This window comes from Apiospora phragmitis (genome assembly GCF_038363925.1).
Source record: "Apiospora phragmitis strain CBS 135458 chromosome Unknown utg000007l:2111988.0-4706623.0:1.0-2598199.0, whole genome shotgun sequence".
NCBI lineage: Eukaryota > Fungi > Ascomycota > Sordariomycetes > Amphisphaeriales > Apiosporaceae > Apiospora > Apiospora phragmitis.
Window position 1 is genome coordinate 1,016,846 of NW_027117406.1, and position 20,020 is coordinate 1,036,865.

Genomic DNA, 20,020 nt, shown 5'->3' on the forward strand with positions numbered 1-20,020 from the left:
GATCGCGACGGCTATGACACCGCCTTGTTCCCGAGTATAGACAGGAATAGCCATAACCGCGAAAACATGACGCTTGCGCTTGGGTATTTACATGTAGCCTAAGTATATGGCTGATCGAATATTATATAATTGATGGGAAATTGTTGGGAAAGGGGGAAATCGACAGGCACGGTGACTTATTTTGGGAAAGGGATATTAACAACAAATAACAAATTATATTCACAGTCAACGTGACGGATATTTGATAAGAAATAATATAAGACGACGACTACTGTGGTGGCCGGGTCTGGGGTACAGACGGGGGGAGGGCTATTCATAGAAAAGGTCCGTCTGAACTCCTTGCATGAGTGATCGACCACGTAATTAACCGCGTTCGGCGCCCTTCAATTGCCGGGAATTGGTGTCTGTGTGGGAGGCAAGGAGGCAGTGAAGGCAAGGCTTGCTGCAATAAAGCACGCAAACAGAGTTCGAGACAGCCAAAACCGTTCAATCAAGGGGGCTAGGTCAGTCTTACTTCTTCGTCGCAAGGCAAGCAGCAGGCTACTCGGACCCCAAGTCGGTGTGATGGGATTACTGAGAACGTGGGCGCGCAATTGTGACAGGTCCGAAGAAGACGAACACACATCCCAAACACCCTAATGCAGCGATATGCTGGGCCTGTCAGCTTACAGGCTCACTCTGCATCAATGACACCCCCCACCTAGCAATTCTTTCTTGGGCCCTTCCATTCGTGAACGCCGCGGCAGCGAGAAGCAACGATAAGCAGGCTGAGGTGAGACAGGAGCCGGGAATTGATTGTCGTGTGGTCGTATCAGTGGTCCTATAAGAGATTGCCGTTCATACTTTGGCCCGTGTATGCTTTGCGTGCTCGACTCATCGAGAATTTGGTGGTAACCCCATTGGACGTGACACGGGATCGATGGTTGGTTACACCCGTGCCACGATGCTACTTCCAATTCCTCTGGAGTGATTTGGGGTTAATACATCCATCGCTGACCATGCCGTGGCGGTCTAAATCCGCCGAGTTTTGCTGACGACTGTGATACACGAGCATGCATTCCATGCTGATTGGGGGAAAGGAGACGATGAATGAAAGGCTCGAAGAGTGAGTGAGTTTCATGATATAAGTTCACGAACAAATAACCCATCCAGGATTTGTTCCCTTCATTTGCTCTTCACATACTTCTCCCACCTGTGCCCTCGATCTTCGTAGTGAGCTTGCAGCCCGACATGCATCTCCTTCCAGCATCTAGCGCAGTATATATCGTCGTCACAGTCGATGCAGCGGATGGCGCCATTCTCAAGGCACACGATGCACCACGACTTCTGGTCTTCGTCCGTATAGCCATATCGCTTGTAGACACCCTTGGCGGGACGGTCTTCAGGGGCGAACGTGGGCACTCCAGGCAGGCCCAAGTCGTCAATGCTTGCGGAAGGCACCGATGGAAGCGACGAGTCCTTGCCGCCCAATCCCTTCAAAGCTGCCATGCGTGACGCGATTTCGGCTTCAAAATCATCACCGTGTGGGATTTCCGGCACCTCTGGCGGATCTTGTAAGTCAGTCGGCACTTTTGGGAGATCAAACGGATCCGGGCTCGCGTTCCCCGGCGCTGTAGTATCGGAAGCTGGCTCTTCCTTAAACCCAGATTCCTGAAGAGGAATACTTTCAGCAGTACTTGTGTTGATTTTCTCCCAGTCAACCTCATCCTGTGCTTTCGCAAGAACATGGTCGGTTTCTCGGGCCATGGGTTCGCCGTCAGACTCATCGTCATCAGTCTCATGTTGAGAATTAGTCGACCGCAAGTCTTCTGCTCTGGGTTTGCCGAGCTCATTTAGCATTGCGCTTATCCTTTGGTGCTCATCATTGGCGTATTCGGTGGCCATGTCTTCGAGCCATTGCTCGTCCGATCCTAGATCGGCAAGAAGCTCCTCCAACGTCTGATCGTCGGTGTCCAACAGAGCTTCAACACCTTGAGTGCCTTGGGTTGCGCCTTGGGAGGCAGTTGCTGAGTTCTGGTCCGATCTGCCTATGTCTTTGCTAAGATTTGCGTGATCCAGTTGAGGCTGTGTTACAGAGGGACCAGAAGAAGGGTGGAGTGCCGGATCAGGAATGTCAGCACCGGGACCGGCGTTGTCCGGATGATGGGCAGATTGAGAAGCCGCCTGACCCCGCAGGCTTTTTAATCTTTCTGAAAGAGCATCTTCTTTTGAAGGTGGCTGATCATCCGATAGTGTGGCAACTATGGGCCTGGAATCCTCAGATTAGCATAACTTAACCCCCTATGTGCTTGCCGGCGCTGCCTACGTTGCGGACTTATCGAGGCTGACGATCGTTGGTTTGAGCGCATTGAGGCGGTTCAATAGACTCTTATCGAAGCCTTCAGAGTCGTCCATCTTTCCTGCGCCCCCTACATCACCCAATATACCGGCCAAACAAGCTGGTTTGATATTTGTTGGCCGGGATAGTACCAAATAAGCCAAAAGGGGCCGGCTGAGTCCGAAAGGGGCAGTAGCAAGTCTGTAGCGTGACTGGGGTCTGGTGCGCGCCGGTTCTCAATTATCCGGACAAGCACATGAGTCCTGTGGCGTAGGTTGACTATATTGATGATGATAATCAATACGGACGGCGTCGGTCTCTTGGGTCGATCTCATAAGGACCGAAGCTGCCGGAATTGAGCAATGATCTGTCAGCAAGTAAGTCAGCATGAGATCACTTCCCCGCGTTTGGTTAAAAGCGCTCGATTGGCGTGCACTGGTAGGACTTACTGACGATTAACGGACTCACAGCCTGCAGCGGATGCAGGGTCGATGCAGTCAGCAAGTAAACCAGCAAATGGGGAGGGACAGCAGGAAAGTTGCTACCTAAAGCCCCCAGCCACAGCCACTGCGGCGACAGAAGGCCGCTAGAAGGACGGGGTTTCTGGTCAGGCGTGGGCGAAATGTCGTCACTGCCTCGATAACGGATCTTAACACGATCCATTCTTCGCTTAAGTTGTCGCGACTCGCGAGCAAATCTGATCCGATTGCGTTTCTTACTTTCAGGGCTTGACGCGAAACATTGTAATAGACAAACCAACACCCCCTGTCCCCTGATTTGAGTTTCTCGGTTGTTTTTGAGCAAAGCCGAGAGAACAGACCCATCAGATCTCGGCTACTAGGATGGCAGGTCCCAGGGACTGCCTGTTGACAGGAAGCTGGTAGTACCCGTAGGACACTCTGCTGTACCGTGATCCATAGCCGTGACAGAACGTATGTTGGTTGTGTTGTCGCAATAACTGACCACGTCACAACATTCAACAATTCCTGGATACGGCGGGCAGCATCGATCGCATGTATTGATGGTATGTATGTCTCGTCAAATAGCTTGGCCCATCAGTCGTCTGGCTTGGGACCCAATCAACATGGCTGCTTAATTGTGTGCTCATCATAGCGGCGGAACTGAACCCCATCGACGTAGCCATGGACCGCTAAACCGCAAGGGAAGAACCAACTCAGATAGCGCCGCCAAACAACGGGGAGACGACCTTTTCTGACCTCGGACATTGCCACACATTTCGATGAGAATGATTCCAATGTCTTGGCTGACGCTAGCTGTCACACTGTGCCTTGCTCATTCGGTCATCGCGCAATCTACAAGTAGCAGGCAAGAGGATCCCTTCGTCTCATCGTCTTGGCAAAGACGCTTAAACCGATGGTGGCTACATAAGGAACATGAACGCCGAGCACCCCTAGCCATGGGCCCCCCAGTCTCTTGAAACGCTTCCGGACAAAACGTATTTTACCTACGGCATTCCCATCAATCTCCATATTTATTATAAAGCCACAACCCAACATCATCATCCACAACCTGTGATTGTCATTTTGCCTGAATTGTTTCCGGCAGAGTACAACAAACACATTGTTTTTTCAGTCGCACAGTCGGCAGTTTTCGGTTATTGCTATAACCACAACCAATCGCAGTCATGAAGTTCAGTCAGACGTTTGTCTCCCTGACGGCCATCACGCATTATGCGAATGCCGCCGCGGTTCCCATCTCGGAGGATGTCGCCCTAGAGTCGCGGTCGCAAGAGAACGAATATTCGGAGCGCGCGGACACAGAACATCTATGGAAGCGTAAAGGTGGCGGTGGTGGAGGAGGGTAAGTTCGAATTGTCATCCTCGGAAGCGCCCGATCACTGACAGAAAATAACAGTCGCGGTGGCGGCAGCAGCTCTGGCGGCAGCAGCGGTGGTTCATCTGGTGGGTCCTCCTCCTCCGGTGGCAGAGGTGGTGGTTCCTCGAGTGGCGGTTCCCCTTCCTCAGGTGGCAGTTCTCCTTCCGGTGGCAGAGGCGGTAGCTCATCATCTTCAGGCGGGTCTTCAGGCGGATCATCAACAGGTGGCCGAGGCGGAGGCTCTACTGGCGGAGGCTCAACTGGTGGAGGGTAAGTATCATGAATACCCCCCAACTCTCAAACGGACTATGAGGGTGGTTACACTGACAATGCGAATAGGCGACCCTCATCCGTTGGAGGAGCCGCTCCGCCTAGATCCAACTTCGGCGGCGGGCAATACTACGGAGGAGGCGCGCGCAATTCTTACGGCCCAGGCGGCAAATCTCCTAGCGGCATCGTCCCCGGTCTGGTGGTCGGTGGGGCTCTCGGCCTTGCGGCTGGCGCATTCCTGTATGGCGCCTACACCTACCCCTACCATCACCCGTACTCTTACCACAACGTTACGACGGATAAGAATGAGACCAAGCCCGTCACGTGCGTGTGCGATCGGTACTCGGACTGTGGATGTGACGACAACGGGGATCAGAAATACTTCGATGATGTTATCGGCAACGGCACATACGCTGGTCTGAATAAGTCCATCGTCGATGTTGGCGATATCAACGGCACCCAGACCATCATTATCAACGGTACCATCCCCAACGATACATCGAGCGACAGCTCCAGCGGTGGCGGCGGCGAAAGCGCTGGCATCGACATGCAAAGCCTGCTCCACACTGCAGGCTGGTGGCCCGTCGTCATGACTGGTTTCGCCATCGCTTACGCTGTCTAATCTTTGCTCTCAAAGAAAACAGAGACAATTCCCTTCTTTTGTCACAATTCATGTACTGTACATACTACACTCGCTGCATGACGCTTACGCTTTGGTCGACCTGCTGGTAAACATTTCTGGCGTTTCGGGTTGGAATTGTGCTGGGCTGGTTTCGACCTGGCAAAGAGTGATTCCAGCTTGAGCATACTTTATACCCCCTTTTGATGTCCATAGTTCAATAAAAACTAGCCGCAAGGCATCGCAACATTCCAGGCATTTATTCAGTATTCGACGTTACATTTGTCCTGTGCGATGGAAATCAACGAATCCCTTCGTTGGAGTAGTCGGGTGTGGGAAGGTCATCGCGCTGCATTTTATTTCAATATCAAGTCGGGCCGCCATCAGAAGGAGCTCTCACCCTGCTCCACCTCCATCCCCTTTTGTTTCCGTCGGGCCACACACCAATCGCCTAGTTCCTTCCATATTTTTTCCTTCTCCGATGGCCGCAAAGTTGCTGCCAATCCGCTGGTGCTTGTAGCGACGAAGACACGAGCCCCCTTGAATCCATCATTGCCATCTTTCGAGGTTGGTTTCACGACGCCCATATTCTCGGACTCGTCCTGCCAGCCGTACGCGAACCCGTCATCCTTCCGCAGGTTGCGCCCATGCCGCACGCGCCAGACGCTCTCCCAGATGCCCTTGCCGACGATGCAGGCGACCTCGGGCCGGCACTCCCGGATCTTGGCCTCGAGGACGGCGACGCCCTCGTCCATCTCGCTCTTGCGCAGCTCGGCGCCGTTGCGCGAGGGCCGGCTCACGATGTTCGTGTTGCCGAGCCCGAAGCGCGCCGGCAGGCTGCGGTCCTCCTCGGGCCGGCAGGGGACGGGCGTGATGCGCGACGAGTACAGCAGCTTCCAGAACAGGTTCGACGGGTGCGCGTACGCGTGGCCCGACCGCGCCGTCTGCACGCCGGGGTTCAGGCCGATGAACAGCACCAGCAGGTCCGGCGCGAGGATGTCGACCAGCGGCGCGAGGTGCGCGTAGGTCGAGGGCGGGGCGTAGGAGCTGGGTTTACGGGCGCGCTTTTTAGGGGAGGGCGTCCGCGTGGAGGTGATAGACTCTGAGGGAGTTGCTGTCTCTCCTTCTCCTTCTTCTTCTTCGTCTGCTTCGGCGGCTGATGATGGTGCCGTTAGAAGGCCATTGGCAGTGGATGGGAGCTTCCTCTTTCTTGAAGAAGCTGGTGTTGGCGATGGAACTGGAGATTGCGTTTTGGTCGGAGACGTTGCCATGGTGGTTAATGACGGGGTTACGCTGAGATGACGAGGACTCCGCCGTATAGGGGAAGAAGACTTGGGAGTGGAAGCACGTGTAGAAGTGGCCTGATGCATGAAGTCCTGGAGTTGAAGACGGCCCTTGAAGCTGGGTTGGGAAGCGACGGCCGGCGCTTCGTCTACTGCCTGTTCTGAACCCATTGCCACGGAAGCGACGTCGGGCTTAGTTTCCAATGGCGGACGCTCGCGACTTCCTTTCTTTTACGAACACCGGCTGGTACTTTATTTGATCAATTACAAGTTGCACTGGCAAGACTGTGCTTTCACGAGATCAAATTGAGTAGTGCCTGTAATGACTCTGGTCGAATGAGAGTGATGTGATGTCTGATGCATACAATAGAGTTCGTAGCTAATAGCTTGATGCGGAAATATGCAGACCAGATCCTTGCTGGTATTCGCCACCCTAGACTTGTGCCTGCCTTAGCGCAGAGACCCCTTCGATTGGTGTCATTCAAAGTACGGACTGTTTCTCTTGTTTCTTATCGAACCTACAATTATTACACAGATCAGACGGTGAACCAGTCCCTGCTCTATCTTCAACATTGCGACCATCCGTGACTGGGCAGATTCTATCGAGTTGTAAGTCCATTTAGTATTGACATCACCCGGTGGGGTTGGTTGCTCCTGAAGCTTAGCGGGAACCAGACCCGAGTCCCGAGTCTTATGTAGCACCGATAGAAATAGCATGCTCGGCAGCTTTGCCAAAACACCATGCAAAAACAAAAAACATACAACACCGAGGATTCCCAAGTCGTCACCGATCCTAGTACTAATTCGGCTCTCTGCTGCTTATATATGGGAGAGCGGACGGGATCCCTAGTTTTCAGCAGGATGTGGTCGTATGTGAAAGAAACACCCGTTTTGACAACTAATAAATGAATACTCGAAAAGACAATGGTAGCAAGCTAATCCCACGGCGCCTTATCACCAACGGGCTCGTCGTTCTCTTCGTCGAATATGTCGAACCCAATATGCGGCTTGGGATTGAGGAACCGAATAGCACCGGTCTTGTGCGAGAGCTGGTTGAAAGTCTGAAAGTCCACCTCCGGCAGACTCAACAGATTGAGATTCTCTCCGAGTCGAGACTTATGTACTGACTTGGGCACTATGGGGATTCCTCTTTGAACAGCCCAGGACAAGCAGACCTTGGTGTCCATGTTAGAAATATCTCGAAGGCACGTTAGACGAAATTGAAACCAACCTGGGCGGGACTTTTGTTCAACTTTGTTGCAATCTCCAATATCTGGCCCAATGTATATCAGCTGTTGACCACACGAACGCGCTGCTGAAGCATGATGCCGCTAACTTACTTCGTTGTCTTCGATAGGCCTGGGCTGCCCTTCGTGGGCCCGCACAACTCCGACAGGACGGCCTCCAAGCGGCTGATGAACCATCACGAGAATGCCATGTTGCCTAGAGAACTCGACGAGTTCATCCTGAGGGAGATATCTGCGCTTCCCGATTTAGCGCTCTGGCATGTCCGACTCCGCGGCGAGCTGACGGGTGCAATTCAACCTGGTTGACTGCTGGGACAATATTCGCCGTTTCCAGGAGTTTTGTTGTCTTCAGGAGGTTGAAGTTCGAGAGGCCTGCAATTCGATCCGCGTCAGCAATGATATTTGCGATGATCAGTACGCATGCCGTACCAATGGACTTTGCTTTGCCACTCTCCACGAGCGCCTCCATTGCCTTCCACGTGGCCGCATAGTTCCGTGAGAGTTCGTAATCGATCACGGGCTTGTTGTTACCACTTGGGTGCCGGATGGTTTGGAGATGATCATCTGCTTTATAAGCGTGAGGGACTGCGAAGCCTATATTAGCTGATTGCTGATGGGGTTGGAACCATTGTGAGCTACAGTGCATCAAGTACAGATCAACTGGAGTGTCAAAATATTAGCCTTGGTTTCCGACAGGATTGAACCACGCACCGTATTCCAGACCCAGGTCACTGAGTGTTTGTTGCAGCGCTTTAGCGACTACGTCAGGGTCATGTGCAATTTGTGGACTACTGGCCACTCAGCAACGGCTCTCGGATCTTCTGCTTTTAGAGTCGATATAGTTGCTTACAGCTTGGATATCACATAGATATCGCTGCGAGGAACCCCGGATTCCCTGATACCCAAGCCGATCTCCTTCTCGTTACCATAGGCTGCTGCACCATCTATGTATCTGTAGCCAAGCTCCAACGCCAGTTTGACCGTAGCTGCAACTTTCGAGTTGCCATCGTCCGACTGAAAAGTACCCAGTGCTACTGCCGGGACTTTCTCCCCGTTGTTCAGCGTAAAGTATTGCGGCAAAGTCATGTTTGAGATATGACCAAAGCTAATTCTACCCTTGAGCAGCCATAGGAACAATAGCGAGAGCTAGTGTGGAGGGATCACTACTTGTAATAAGCCACGCCGGGGTAAATGCTTTCTTTGAAACCAAGTCGCTGCTAACATCGCATCTCCATTGGAGCCGTCAGCGCTTGGCTGCATCCTCGGTGTGTCTACCCCGCTACAAACCCCTGGGGTTTGCAGGTAGCTCAAGCCAATAGACGTTATGTCTCCTGATCCTTTCGAGTGTATCACGGTCCCGACGAACCAACAGGCCGTGGTGCCTTGGGGGCTGAGATGAAATCCATGGCCAACATCCGAAGCTGAATCTCTCGAAACCAGCTCTCTTCCAGCCTCGCAGACTTGTAGTCTAAACCGGTTTTCTGATGCCTTTGTGAAGCATTCAACACAACCCCGAGGTGAAATTCACGTAATAACCACGGCGGATCTCGACGAGAGCGTTGTAACAGGTAGGAGGAGCCCATGATACCCCAAATTTCATATATACTAACTCTGAACTCTTTAAGTTCTTCCGTCGTTGAAGGGTGTCCTGGCGGTGAGAGCATCCGGAGAGTCTGCCTGGGCAAAGGCTGCTCGCGTGGATGTGGAACACGAGGACGGAAGCACCGAAAGCTACTTCATGAAGGTATAACCCCCTATCGGCATATACGTCTCTATGGTCCCGTCACTGATAAGGGCAGGTATCCAAGGGTCTACATGGCCGTGAGTCCTTGAGGGGAGATTTTGAATCCACTGCAGCTATATATGCGATCACTCCAGAGTTTTGCCCTAAACCAATTGCTTTGGGTACTCTTCAGTCGGACCCAGATTCGCATTTCTATATCTGCAAATTCTACGATCTTGTGGAAAAAGAGCTACCGGCTCCGAAGGCGTTCGGATCAAGCCTGGCCAAGTTACATTCCTCGCACACGTCTCCCAGCGGCCAGTTCGGGTTTCATGTCGTGACATACAACGGTGATCTCCCCCAAGACAACACTTGGTCGGAAAGTTGGGAAGCGTTTTTACTCAATGGCTTCCAGCATGTCTTGAGAATACGTGAACAGAGAGGTGGTAAATGCTCAGAGTTGGACGTTCTACTCCCGGACTTCTTTGAAAAAGGTGTCCCAAGACTTCTCCGGCCCCTTGAGACAAACGGCAATCATATTGAGCCCTCTCTTATCCACGGAGATCTTTGGTGGTGTGGGAATGCGGCCATGGTAGACGAGGATACAAAAGAGGGCATCATTTATGACCCTGCGAGCTTTTGGAGCCACAACGAATGTATATGCCTCCCCCCGGGACGATGAAGCGCGCAAACAACAGATTGAACTTACTGACATCACTGACAGACGAACTGGGTAATTGGCGTCCAGAATGCAACAAATTCACTAGGAAGTATTTCAACGCATACCATGCTCATTGTCCAAAGTCGGCACCAGAAGAGGATTACGATGACAGGAACGCTCTCTATGCAATGTAAGTGAAGCACCCGTTGATAGGGTGTATGGCCCTTGACTTATGCATGCCAATACTCTAGGCGATTCAAACTCAATGCCGCCACGCTGTTCCCAAGCCAGAGTACCTACTTGAATATGTATGAACCTATGATCTGACCGTCGCCAAATTGGATTGCTAATTATTATAGGCTCATCGAGGAGATGAAGAGACTCATCGCAAAATTCCCAAATGGATACGAAGGGAACCAACTACGGGCTGATATCATGCTGCGCCAGCAGCTGAACTCAGCTTCGTTCAATGTCAACACACACAAGATAGATGGAGGAGAACAACCCGTATCGCAAGACCACCGTGCTCTGCCATTGGTTGATGTCTACACAAATCGAGAAGTGAACTGATCTTTATTATTTATATTTGTAGGAACGAGCGGGATCTTTTAATGCTTAATAAAATATAATTATATACTAAATTATATCTTTATATAGTTATCGTTCTATATAATAAATTCTAATAAAAGTGACCGGCTAGCTCGTGAGGCAGTTTATTTAATAAGCGGCAGGTATATCTAGTTTAAATAAGGCATTAGATAATACCAGCGAGCTGTATCAAGATGTATCTCATAGTGATACAAGTCTGATTTCACTATGACTCGAACGGTTTACAGTTAATAACCGCGATATATAGTCTCGGAATTCCTCAGAGTTACCGGGATCTTCGGCCAGGAATTCCAGAGTCGGAAATACCACAGAAAGACGGAAAACCAACCGCGCAGTAGCAGCGGAAGAAGGCGAAGGCCTAGACAGCAGCAACAACACAACAGCGCTGGCGGCCTGGTTCCGCTCATAGCGGACGCCAGCGCCGAAGTCCTCGAAGACAGGATCCAATGCACTGGTTTGGCCCATGTTCACCCCGGCGGCACGGCGGCTATGGGAAAAGTCGTTGACTCGGAAGGCAAGGTGCTGGGCGTCCGTGGGCTGAGGGTCGCCGACGCGAGTATCGTCCCCATACCTTTGGGTGGCCACCCGCAGGCGACGCTATACGCCATGGCCGAACAGCTCGCTGCTTTCATTCTCGGAGAGTATAACCCTTGAAAGGTATACACAGTGTACTCTGCTCAGTTTGCCTTTGTGCCTTCTCGAAGTATATCGCCGTTAGCTGAGCCACTAGGAAAGGGGTAGGAGCCTTGGCTCACAAATTTTGCGATATATGCTTGCTGTTGTACGAGGAATCAGGGGTGAGATTGGAAATAGTCCTCATATATGAGTTTGGCGGACCGATATGTGTGCCCCGTATCATTTGAAAACCAGTTATCTCTGTTGAGCCCAGTGAACCATAGCGCTCCTTGGTTAAGTACTTAGGGATGCTGGACTGGAAGTCTTGCGTATTCTTTTTCTTCGAAAGGGGTGGAAAGGGTGTGCAAGCCGGGACAGCCGGGACAGTCGAGGACTGGAATTACATTGGGTATCGAGATAGAAATCGTACATAACACATACATGGCCACACCAAAGCAATCTCATCGATGATGGATCCCCTTATAAACACATCTTTAAGCCGCCGAAGCTTTGGCCTTCCTGCCTCTCGTCTTAGGTCGTCTAGTTTCTACTGCATCGTCTTCCTCGCCATCTTCGGCATTATCAACAGTTTCCTCTTCGCCATCATCGACTACAGCGGCCGCCTTCCTGGCCCGACGGCCTCTCCCACCAGCAGCAGCTGGAGCTGCCGCCTCCAAAGGAGCTTCCTCACTAAGGTTGTCCACGACCGCGTTCGCCCGGAGCTTGTTGACGGCCTCGACATGCGCTTGCTCGTCTGCGCGCGCTGCCGCGGCGCGAAGGCCTCCTTGGCTCCGACGCCGACGCCGCCCTCGAAGTAGCGCGTGATGTTGCTCTGGGTGCCCTCGGCCTCGCGCCGGTTCATGTCGCGGATGACGGGCACCAGCACCTCGTCGGTGCGCTCCTGGCCCCAGCCGATGGTGGCCATGAGGAAGCGGCGCAGGCCGTCGACGTCGGGCACGCCCCACTGGAAGGGGTCGGGCGTGCTGTCGACCTCGGGCTTGAGGTAGGCCTCGAACACGGCCGGATTGGGAAACCCCAGCGGCAGGAACAGCTTGGTCCCCTGCGCCTTCCGGAACTTCTTCCGGAACTTGGAACCCCGCGTCGGCTTCCTTGGGCCGGTTCTGTACCTGCACGTCTTGCCACCAGTCCCGAAACCCCGCCAGGCCTTCGCGGCCAGGAAACTCGGAGAGGATCTCGACGGCCGTGACAGGGCCGACACCGGGAAGGCCTTCCGTGTAGTCGGATCCCAGCAAATGCGCAAGGGAGATGAGTTGCTCACGCGACAGGGATAGTTCCTTCTCCAGGTCGTTTGCAAGATAACACTCGACAAACTTGTTGCTGTTGAACATGTTCTTATAGACTCGCGTACCGCCGAAAAGGAACGTATCGGAGTCATCTGTCACGATTCCGTCCACTAGTCCCAACTGAACAAGTTCGGCGCATTGAGATTCTGCCTCCATGGGAGCCGTGATGTATGGAATACCGAATAATCGTAATAGAGCCTGGCATTCAGTGATCATGATCTGGGTAACCTCATCCGCGTCTCTTCGGTCTTTTTTCTGCTGTGTTCGCAGAGCTTTTAACTCGCGCTCGTATGCTTCTTGGTTCTCCTGTTCCGATTTGTTGTTCAATTGGCTGGCAAACCTCGCGTGCTCCTCAGCTTCTTCGGCCAACTGAGCGAATAGTTCCTCATCTTCAGGGTCACTGAAGTCATCTTCAGCAGCGGAGCCTTCATCGTCATTAACAAAGAGTTCGCCATCCATTTCTCTGGTGTCATTCGTAACGACTTCGGGTTCGAAAGTAGAATCCTCAGCATCTGCCAATTGCAGCACTTCGGTATCCTTTGCCGGTTCTGGGGCGGCGACGTCCTCGAAAACTGGCTCCGGGCTTCCGTCTCCCCTTTCTTTGTCTTTGACCATCGGTTGAGCAGGGGTCATATCAACATTCTCAAATTCTGGCCCCGGGAATGGCGATTTCTGAGTGTCTCCATTTGGGTTCTCGGTGGTGCTCTCAATTGCACTCGCATCAGCGTTCTCGGAGGGTATCGTAGGCATAGACTCATCTTTCATAGCATCTGCCGTAGGCTGTGGCGGATCAACTTTTGCGAGAGAAGCTGGCGACAGATGAGTCGGCTTGGGAACTGTTGGCAGGGCCTTTGGCCGAGTCAGAGGTGCGTCAACAATCTCGACGTCGCTGTCATCATCATCTGACGACTGTATTTCTATGATGGCGTCTTTGCGGCGGCGTTGCTCCTCTTCGAAAGCGGCTTCGCGATCCTCCTCATTGATCTCTCTGACTCGTTCGTGCTGGCCTTTCACTGCCTCACGGATATCTGACGCGTCTTGTGTCATCCAAGGTGGCAGTGGCCGTGGGCATCTTGCTCTTCGTCATCCCTTGTAAAACCGCCAGGCAAATCCTCCTCGCCTTCTTCAGTTGTCCTCTCGAAGCCACCTGCAAGATCATCGTCGTTGGCTTCTTTGGCGGTCTTCTCGCTCTCGATGGGCGGAGCTCGTTTTTGTTCCGGCTTCTTGCCAAATATGCTAGATTTCCAGTCGAGCTTCTCAAATGGCAGTGGCCCATCAAATGGATTCTTGATGTTAGAGAAAGATGGCACGGGCCGAGGTTTAGGGGCGGCTGCTGTCTTTTTCTTTTTCCTCGCTGCAGCCATGGCTGCACCTAGATCTATATCACTATCGTCGCTAGAATCGCTACGTCGTCTTTTGGGGATGGCGGCGTTCGCTCTATTGTTGACCATGTGAGCTATCATGCTGCCGCTTGCAGCTGTAACGGGCTTTGGTGGTTCAACAGCCTTCTGGGTCCAGTCTGGAACTGGCACATCTTCAAACCCATCTTCATCTTCGTCTTCGACTGGACTGTCGGCAGTGTTATGCTGATTCTGAAGGGACATGGCGATAGCTCGGCTGAGGTCCTCATCCTCATCGTCATCCAACTCATTGTCTGTCCGAGCTTCAAACAGACTGATAACTGCGGCATCAGGATCCTGGACAAACAAGGAGTCATCTTCATCGTCGGCTGCAATTGAATCGTTGTTGTGGGCATTTTGCTGCATTGAGTCAAAGAAATGTTGTCTCTGCTCAGCTAAACGCGCAACTTGGCTTGAGACCTTTGGTAACCTATTCAACCCTTCGATGGGCACGTCTTCGAAATCATCCTCGTCTTCCCACTCATCCTCCTCGGTCTTGGCTTGGTACTGAAACTGTAACTCATCGACATCGATTGGCTTGTGCATCTCCCCCAGATCTTTTTCGCGGCTGACGACACCAAGAGCCCAACCGCCTTCGGCACTGTCATTCTTGACGAGGATGTATTCGCGGTCCCGTTCACCAGCAATACGGGCGCTGCCGTTCAGGGTGAGGTCTGTGCCAGTCATGCCGGCTTCTTTCATGAGCCGCTGAGTGAGGTGGTTTCTCTCCTGCACCCTTTCGATCTGGAACTTGGAGAATGCCATGCGATCGGGGAACATCTCTTCCAGCTGTTCTTTACTCAAGCCCATTCTGAGCCGAGATCGTAATCTGGCAGCATTGAGAATATTATAGCGATCTGCTGGCGGCAGACTCATGAAGAATTCGCCTTCGTAGTCAATTTTGCTGAAATCGTAGAGGTTGATGTCCTCGCCACTCTGAAACTGTCTAGCATACTCTTCGAGCTCCTCAACACTCATTATGCGCGGATCTTCGGGCTTCCCCATTCCATCGATATTGGTTGGTGACTCGGGTAGGTGGTATGCATCCTGTTTGTAAAACTTCCTACTCTGCTGCCGTTCTTGTTGATCCATGCCAATCTCATCGACGTAGACGAGCTGGTCAACGGGCGGCAGCTCTTCTACGGGCTCTCCTACTGGCGCGGGGGCGGCGCCCTGTTTTTCTAGTTCTAGCTGTCTCCGGCGCTTGTCGCCCTCCTCCTCGACTATGCGCTGCATCTGCACGGCGAGCAGCTTGCCCGCGGTCCGCACTGCATCCTCGCGCCTGCCTTCTCGGCGTCGCTTTCGGCTCGTGATGGTCTGGCGCTTGAGGGCTGGCGCTCCGCCATCGAAAACGAAGACGGGTTTGATGCCGAACCACAGCAGCTTGCATATGCGCCGGAAGAAGCCGACGACGTGGGAGTTTCGGAGCGCATTGCCCTCCTTGTCGCGGACGGCCTTCAGGAATTGGTATATCCAGATCGAAGCATCGACTGCCAATCGCTTGCGATTGAGGGTGGCGAGGTTCGTCGGTCTCGCGCAGGGCTGAACCACGGTCCAGAGTCCGTTGACACCCATGGTGGAAGTTCAGTTCAGGACTGACTAGCACAGACAAGTTCGGATGGGGAAAAGGCAAGAACTCATATCGAGCTTGACAGAATAGCAAGTTCCAGTAGCATACTGGTCAATTAGGTGCTTCAAAACGCTCGAGTAGCTCGTCCAGCTTTGGAAGTACTAGACACTGTGAAAGCGGAAAGACATGAAGAATGAAGCACCTCTACGTAAGTAATTAGATGGCATTTCTGCCTGCCTGCGACGATGACGATGACTCCGTTTTTAGCGCGTCCCACCGCGACCGACAGGGGGGTTGCTGGGTTGCTTAATTGAACTAATCGATAAGCGTCCATCCCACTTGGCACCAATGTTGGATGCCCCTCCTAACATATCCGATCACTATCTGACCTTCTGAATCTCTGGCAACGCCTTGGTACGTGGTGTATTATTGATTCAGTTCATTTATACCACAATCACTACCGGTCTTGACAGACTTATCCAGGCCTTTCCCTCCTGCTTCATTGCTTCAACTTCACAATGGAGTCCTCCGAGGCCGAGGCATATCTCAACTCGCTCATCAACAAAACCTTACGGGTTTATGCGACAGATTCGAGGATGTTTGTGGGCACTTTCAAATGTACTGATGCAGTAGGTACACCAGACTCTATACGCATGGCAATATTGTCAAGATCTGCAGCTGAATTGGATTTTTAGAACCGGAATGTGGTGCTAGCTCTCACCCATGAGTACAGACAACCCTCTCAAAAGCAATTAGCAGAAGCAGCAGCAAGCTTCAGCTCAGGGACCGTTAAGGCAGAGATGACCTCAAGGTACTTAGGCCTAGTTGTCGTTCCCGGTGAGCACATCGTCAAGATGGAAGTCGAGGAGTTCGTTAGCCAGATGAAGAACAAATCTGCCTTGGGCCAGAGAGCGCTGTATGTCTGAGACTGTTCATCCTCTACAACTTTTCGTGGAACACTTGCGAAGTCTGGGGCTATCTTGTGCGACCAGCATTTACGTTTGCGGCGCGAAGCTAGTTTCCGCGATTCTAGTCAGGCTGGAAACCGGCGACATGGCCGAGAACCGGAACTAGCCGACGTACTCCGGGGCTTTTGGGTTTACGCGGGCCGAATCGCTGCTCAATTTCGCGTACGAAAGATTCGTCCGAAGTGTCTTTCCGTCATGTTATTAAGGCTAAGCAAGTACACGACGTGGGATACGCCGGGAGACTCATAGTTTTGTACTTAGGCAGCATAACAATGATGTTGGTTGACATCAGGACCAGTGTGAAGGGCTGAAGGTGGCAAAGTGAGAGGCTGGGTTGACTAGCAGGAGTGCAAATGCGTATATGCATGAGGCAACGGTATTTTTTCACCAGGTTACGCAAGCATGACAGCCATTGACATGGCTTCCGGCATGCATACCAGCCCTCTCGTTTCATTGCGGATGTGGGTTAAACTTTGAGCGAGGCTTGAGAATGGGTAGCACAACTACGCGGTCTTGCTCCTGGCATAGCCATGGATGGCCGTATAGGGGAAGGTTGAAGAGGTTGTGCGAACGTGTCTGAAATCTTCTAGTAAAGATTACTCGTCATGGACTGTTGAATGCACCGGGGTGTCTCGAGACCCCGCGATGTTTGTCTAGCAAGCGAAACTCGCAGAGCACATATGAGAACGAATGTTAAGAGAGGGTAGAGACCGATCAGTAATCATCATGTCATGAACGGAGAGTAGCAAATCGAGGTTATGCCCATCTGGACAAGCACTGACCCTAAGGGCACCGAGCTTTTGAGCTTTGGGCATGAACCTGACCAACCACGTTTGCTATTCTATGCAACTTATAGTGGCCACGATAGAGACAGTTACCACGTCTCAAGGGAAGACAGCTGCATGTCATCGGATTTCAGGGATCCCTTTAGTATCGAACCGTTAGTTGGTGGAGTGTCCATCTATTCTTAGTGTCACCTTGGACTGCATAGTAGTCGTATGTATATGAAACTCTGAAACACAGCACCCGATCGATCCAACACGTCCCAAACTGCATTTCCTAGCCCAACTCAAAGTATCGCACTTCCCCACATTCTTTGTCTGCATCCTGCAGGAATCCGAGAAGGAAAGCAACGATAGATACGCTCTTACCCGTTCTTCAGTGGGAGCAAGTCTTACTTTAGGGACACGGGCGAGGTCCGCCGTAAACCTACGTCATATACCCGCCTTCTAATAAGGGGCACCTTGGTGGTGGGAATGTGGCTCGTGGGCAGGCATCAAAACACCAACGATACTGGCTAAGTAGTTGGTTGTTTGCCCCGACATCGCGTTCTTTCGAACTTGCGGGTCAAGAAAGTCCTCAAACCATCATGGACCACTCTTGCCAGACACTCACCTCAGTCAGCACGCCAGACCCCTTCATGGTCTATGCCAATGGCAACTACTATCTGGTATGCATTTTACGGCAAGCTGCAGTGTTGTCGTAGTACTTACTGACCAAGAGTGTAGACCTTTACTTCCGGAAACAAGATTGAGATATGGGCTTCAAGGAACCTGGATAGCTTCGAGGAAACAGCCAGGAAGGAGACCGTATGGTTGGTAGCCTCATGCAAATTAGCCCTCACCTGGTGAAGCGTTGTGCTGACCTTTCAGAAGGACTCCGCCGCCTGGCACTGCGCATTCGGCCGACCTCTGGGCGCCTGAACTGCACGCCCTTTACGGAAGATGGTACATCTACTACGCCGCGGCTCATCCTAAGCATGGCAACAAGAGCCACCGCATGTACGTGCTGGGAGGGCCGCCGGCTCACGAGGACCCGACCCAGGGCCAGTGGGAGTTCCTGGGCCGCATCCACGGCATGCCGGACCAATGGGCCATTGACGCGACCGTGTTCGTGCTGCACGGGGAGCTGTACATGGTGTACTCGGGCTGGCCACTCGACAGCCACGACGACTCGGACCTGCTGCAGCAGCTCTTCATCATGAAGCTCGACGACCCGACCATGGCGGCGGACGGCTGCGGCGGGCCCGTCGTCATCAGCACGCCCGAGCAGCCGTGGGAGTTCTCGCGCGACCATAACGGCGACCACGGCATCAACGAGGGGCCCCCAGTTCCTCAGCTCGCCCGACGGCGGCTGGAAGGGCATCGTCTACTCGTGCGCGGGCAGCTGGACGCACGAGTACAAGCTGGCCGTGCTGCACTACAGCGGCGGCGACCCCCTCGACCCGCGCGCGTGGCCCAAGGGCCGAGAACCCCTCCTCCAGGCCGGCGGGGGCGGCAAGGGGCCCTATGGGCCTGGGCACGGGAATTTTCTGTCGCTCGGCGGTAGCGGTGGGGATACCCTTTGCGTGTTCCACGGTACGGACGACCCCGCCGACGGCTGGAGCAACAGGAAGGCCCGATGCCAACGGGTCTTCTTCACGGGGGGGGGGCCGTACATGGGGGTTTACTGCGGCGGTGGGAGGGACCACGCCACCATGGTCAAGGCCAGGGAGGGGGGTCTTATGGCGCGGATCCGCAGGAAGCTCAGCAAGCGGAAGAAGCGTGGCAGCGCTCTACAGACCCTGACAGCGCTTCTGGAGGGCCATTAGGTACGTCCCGGAGCCCATTTTGGGGGAGGGGAAGAAAAGGGTGGGAAATATCCGTATCATGGAGTATATCCCCACCATGGCTATTATTCACGGCTTTCGCGGTCGATAAAGAATGTTACGATTCGGTCAAATGATAATGTCTAGGAATGATTAAGCGCACTTCTCCTTTCTCGCCTGGTTTCCAGCTATATCGAGTATCGTATACATCTCGCATTATAATTGAGTGAAGCATGATTATTAACGGGTGGATATCGATCCCGTAGAGTTGCAGTTGAAGCTCGAGAGACTGCTTAAGCCCCGGACCAAATGGATAGGAGAAGGAAGAATACAAGTTTACGACCCCTGACATGCCCGGGGACGGAGAGATTCCGGCGCATGACGGACCAAGAAGCGGGAGTGCCAAGCTTCCATTAGTGTCAGGTTGTGGAAATCACTTTCACTGTTACAGGCTGTTTTGCTGCAGAACAAGAATACGAACTGGATGAAACATTGCAACTCTTTTATACTTTCCAACGTTGCAGCTCGTGTATTCCAAAAACAGGACCTCACCCTGGATTTACGAGAGACACAACACCAAGAGTTTTTTGGTCAGCGGACGGCCAGGCCAGGATGATGCATTGAGAATGCCTTCTCTGAATGGAGATTTGGGCCTCTAGATAGTGCCAGCACCAGCGGCGGTAGTAGCGGCAGTAGCACGCAGAGTGGGGATGCAACCGGGGGGCAGGCCATTCTGGAATTGCACCGTCAGATTACCATAGCCAATAATGCCTGTGAATTGAGGAATTGCTCCGCAACCATTGCACAGGTGACTATCAGCAGATACCACTGTACGGAAAGAAGGTAATAATGAGTGTGCATCTCTTGTTGTTTTCCCCTGTCTGTCTTCCGTGTGTTTGGGACGCGCAATTGCCTGCAGGTAGAAAGATCGCACACCCTCTTCGTGCGTACGACTTGTCCCGAATAGAAAGCAGTTGCAGCAGTCCAGCCCCTCTGCGTCTATGCCGTATG

The 20,020-nt window shown here is 52.7% G+C and overlaps 9 protein-coding genes across 9 annotated transcripts; 5 read left to right on the plus strand and 4 right to left on the minus strand.

The window, feature by feature from the left end:
- Positions 1-1,164: 1,164 nt before the first annotated feature.
- Positions 1,165-2,394, minus strand: PG994_007920 (uncharacterized protein; the record flags this gene model as incomplete). Its single annotated transcript, XM_066859329.1, has 2 exons — positions 1,165-2,248; positions 2,306-2,394. 2 exons carry the CDS (start codon positions 2,392-2,394, stop codon positions 1,165-1,167), a joined length of 1,173 nt encoding a protein of 390 aa, XP_066714816.1.
- A 1,568-nt stretch (positions 2,395-3,962) lies between these two features.
- On the plus strand, positions 3,963-5,045 carry PG994_007921 (glycine-rich protein; the record flags this gene model as incomplete). The annotated part of the gene is made up of 3 exons (XM_066859330.1): positions 3,963-4,138; positions 4,193-4,423; positions 4,493-5,045. The coding sequence occupies 3 exons, from the start codon at positions 3,963-3,965 to the stop codon at positions 5,043-5,045; spliced, it is 960 nt and encodes a 319-aa protein (XP_066714817.1).
- Positions 5,046-5,425: 380 nt separating this feature from the next.
- PG994_007922 (uncharacterized protein) lies at positions 5,426-6,496 on the minus strand (the record flags this gene model as incomplete). The annotated part of the gene is made up of 1 exon (XM_066859331.1): positions 5,426-6,496. One exon carries the CDS (start codon positions 6,494-6,496, stop codon positions 5,426-5,428), a length of 1,071 nt encoding a protein of 356 aa, XP_066714818.1.
- Positions 6,497-7,260: 764 nt separating this feature from the next.
- On the minus strand, positions 7,261-8,658 carry PG994_007923 (aldo-keto reductase; the record flags this gene model as incomplete). Its single annotated transcript, XM_066859332.1, has 5 exons — positions 7,261-7,500; positions 7,557-7,598; positions 7,666-7,804; positions 7,857-8,207; positions 8,423-8,658. 5 exons carry the CDS (start codon positions 8,656-8,658, stop codon positions 7,261-7,263), a joined length of 1,008 nt encoding a protein of 335 aa, XP_066714819.1.
- A 541-nt stretch (positions 8,659-9,199) lies between these two features.
- Positions 9,200-10,526, plus strand: PG994_007924 (uncharacterized protein; the record flags this gene model as incomplete). The annotated part of the gene is made up of 5 exons (XM_066859333.1): positions 9,200-9,316; positions 9,372-9,951; positions 10,020-10,146; positions 10,208-10,264; positions 10,316-10,526. Coding segments are annotated over 5 exons (1,092 nt in total), but the record flags the coding sequence as incomplete, so codon positions are not given.
- A 246-nt stretch (positions 10,527-10,772) lies between these two features.
- PG994_007925 (uncharacterized protein) lies at positions 10,773-11,219 on the plus strand (the record flags this gene model as incomplete). Its single annotated transcript, XM_066859334.1, has 2 exons — positions 10,773-10,791; positions 10,813-11,219. 2 exons carry the CDS (start codon positions 10,773-10,775, stop codon positions 11,217-11,219), a joined length of 426 nt encoding a protein of 141 aa, XP_066714821.1.
- Positions 11,220-11,674: 455 nt separating this feature from the next.
- Positions 11,675-15,459, minus strand: PG994_007926 (DNA excision repair protein; the record flags this gene model as incomplete). Its single annotated transcript, XM_066859335.1, has 2 exons — positions 11,675-13,512; positions 13,584-15,459. 2 exons carry the CDS (start codon positions 15,457-15,459, stop codon positions 11,675-11,677), a joined length of 3,714 nt encoding a protein of 1,237 aa, XP_066714822.1.
- A 513-nt stretch (positions 15,460-15,972) lies between these two features.
- PG994_007927 (uncharacterized protein) lies at positions 15,973-16,380 on the plus strand (the record flags this gene model as incomplete). Its single annotated transcript, XM_066859336.1, has 2 exons — positions 15,973-16,083; positions 16,150-16,380. The coding sequence occupies 2 exons, from the start codon at positions 15,973-15,975 to the stop codon at positions 16,378-16,380; spliced, it is 342 nt and encodes a 113-aa protein (XP_066714823.1).
- A 1,411-nt stretch (positions 16,381-17,791) lies between these two features.
- On the plus strand, positions 17,792-19,012 carry PG994_007928 (glycoside hydrolase family 43 protein; the record flags this gene model as incomplete). Its single annotated transcript, XM_066859337.1, has 4 exons — positions 17,792-17,872; positions 17,931-18,016; positions 18,078-18,476; positions 18,523-19,012. The coding sequence occupies 4 exons, from the start codon at positions 17,792-17,794 to the stop codon at positions 19,010-19,012; spliced, it is 1,056 nt and encodes a 351-aa protein (XP_066714824.1).
- Positions 19,013-20,020: the final 1,008 nt, after the last annotated feature.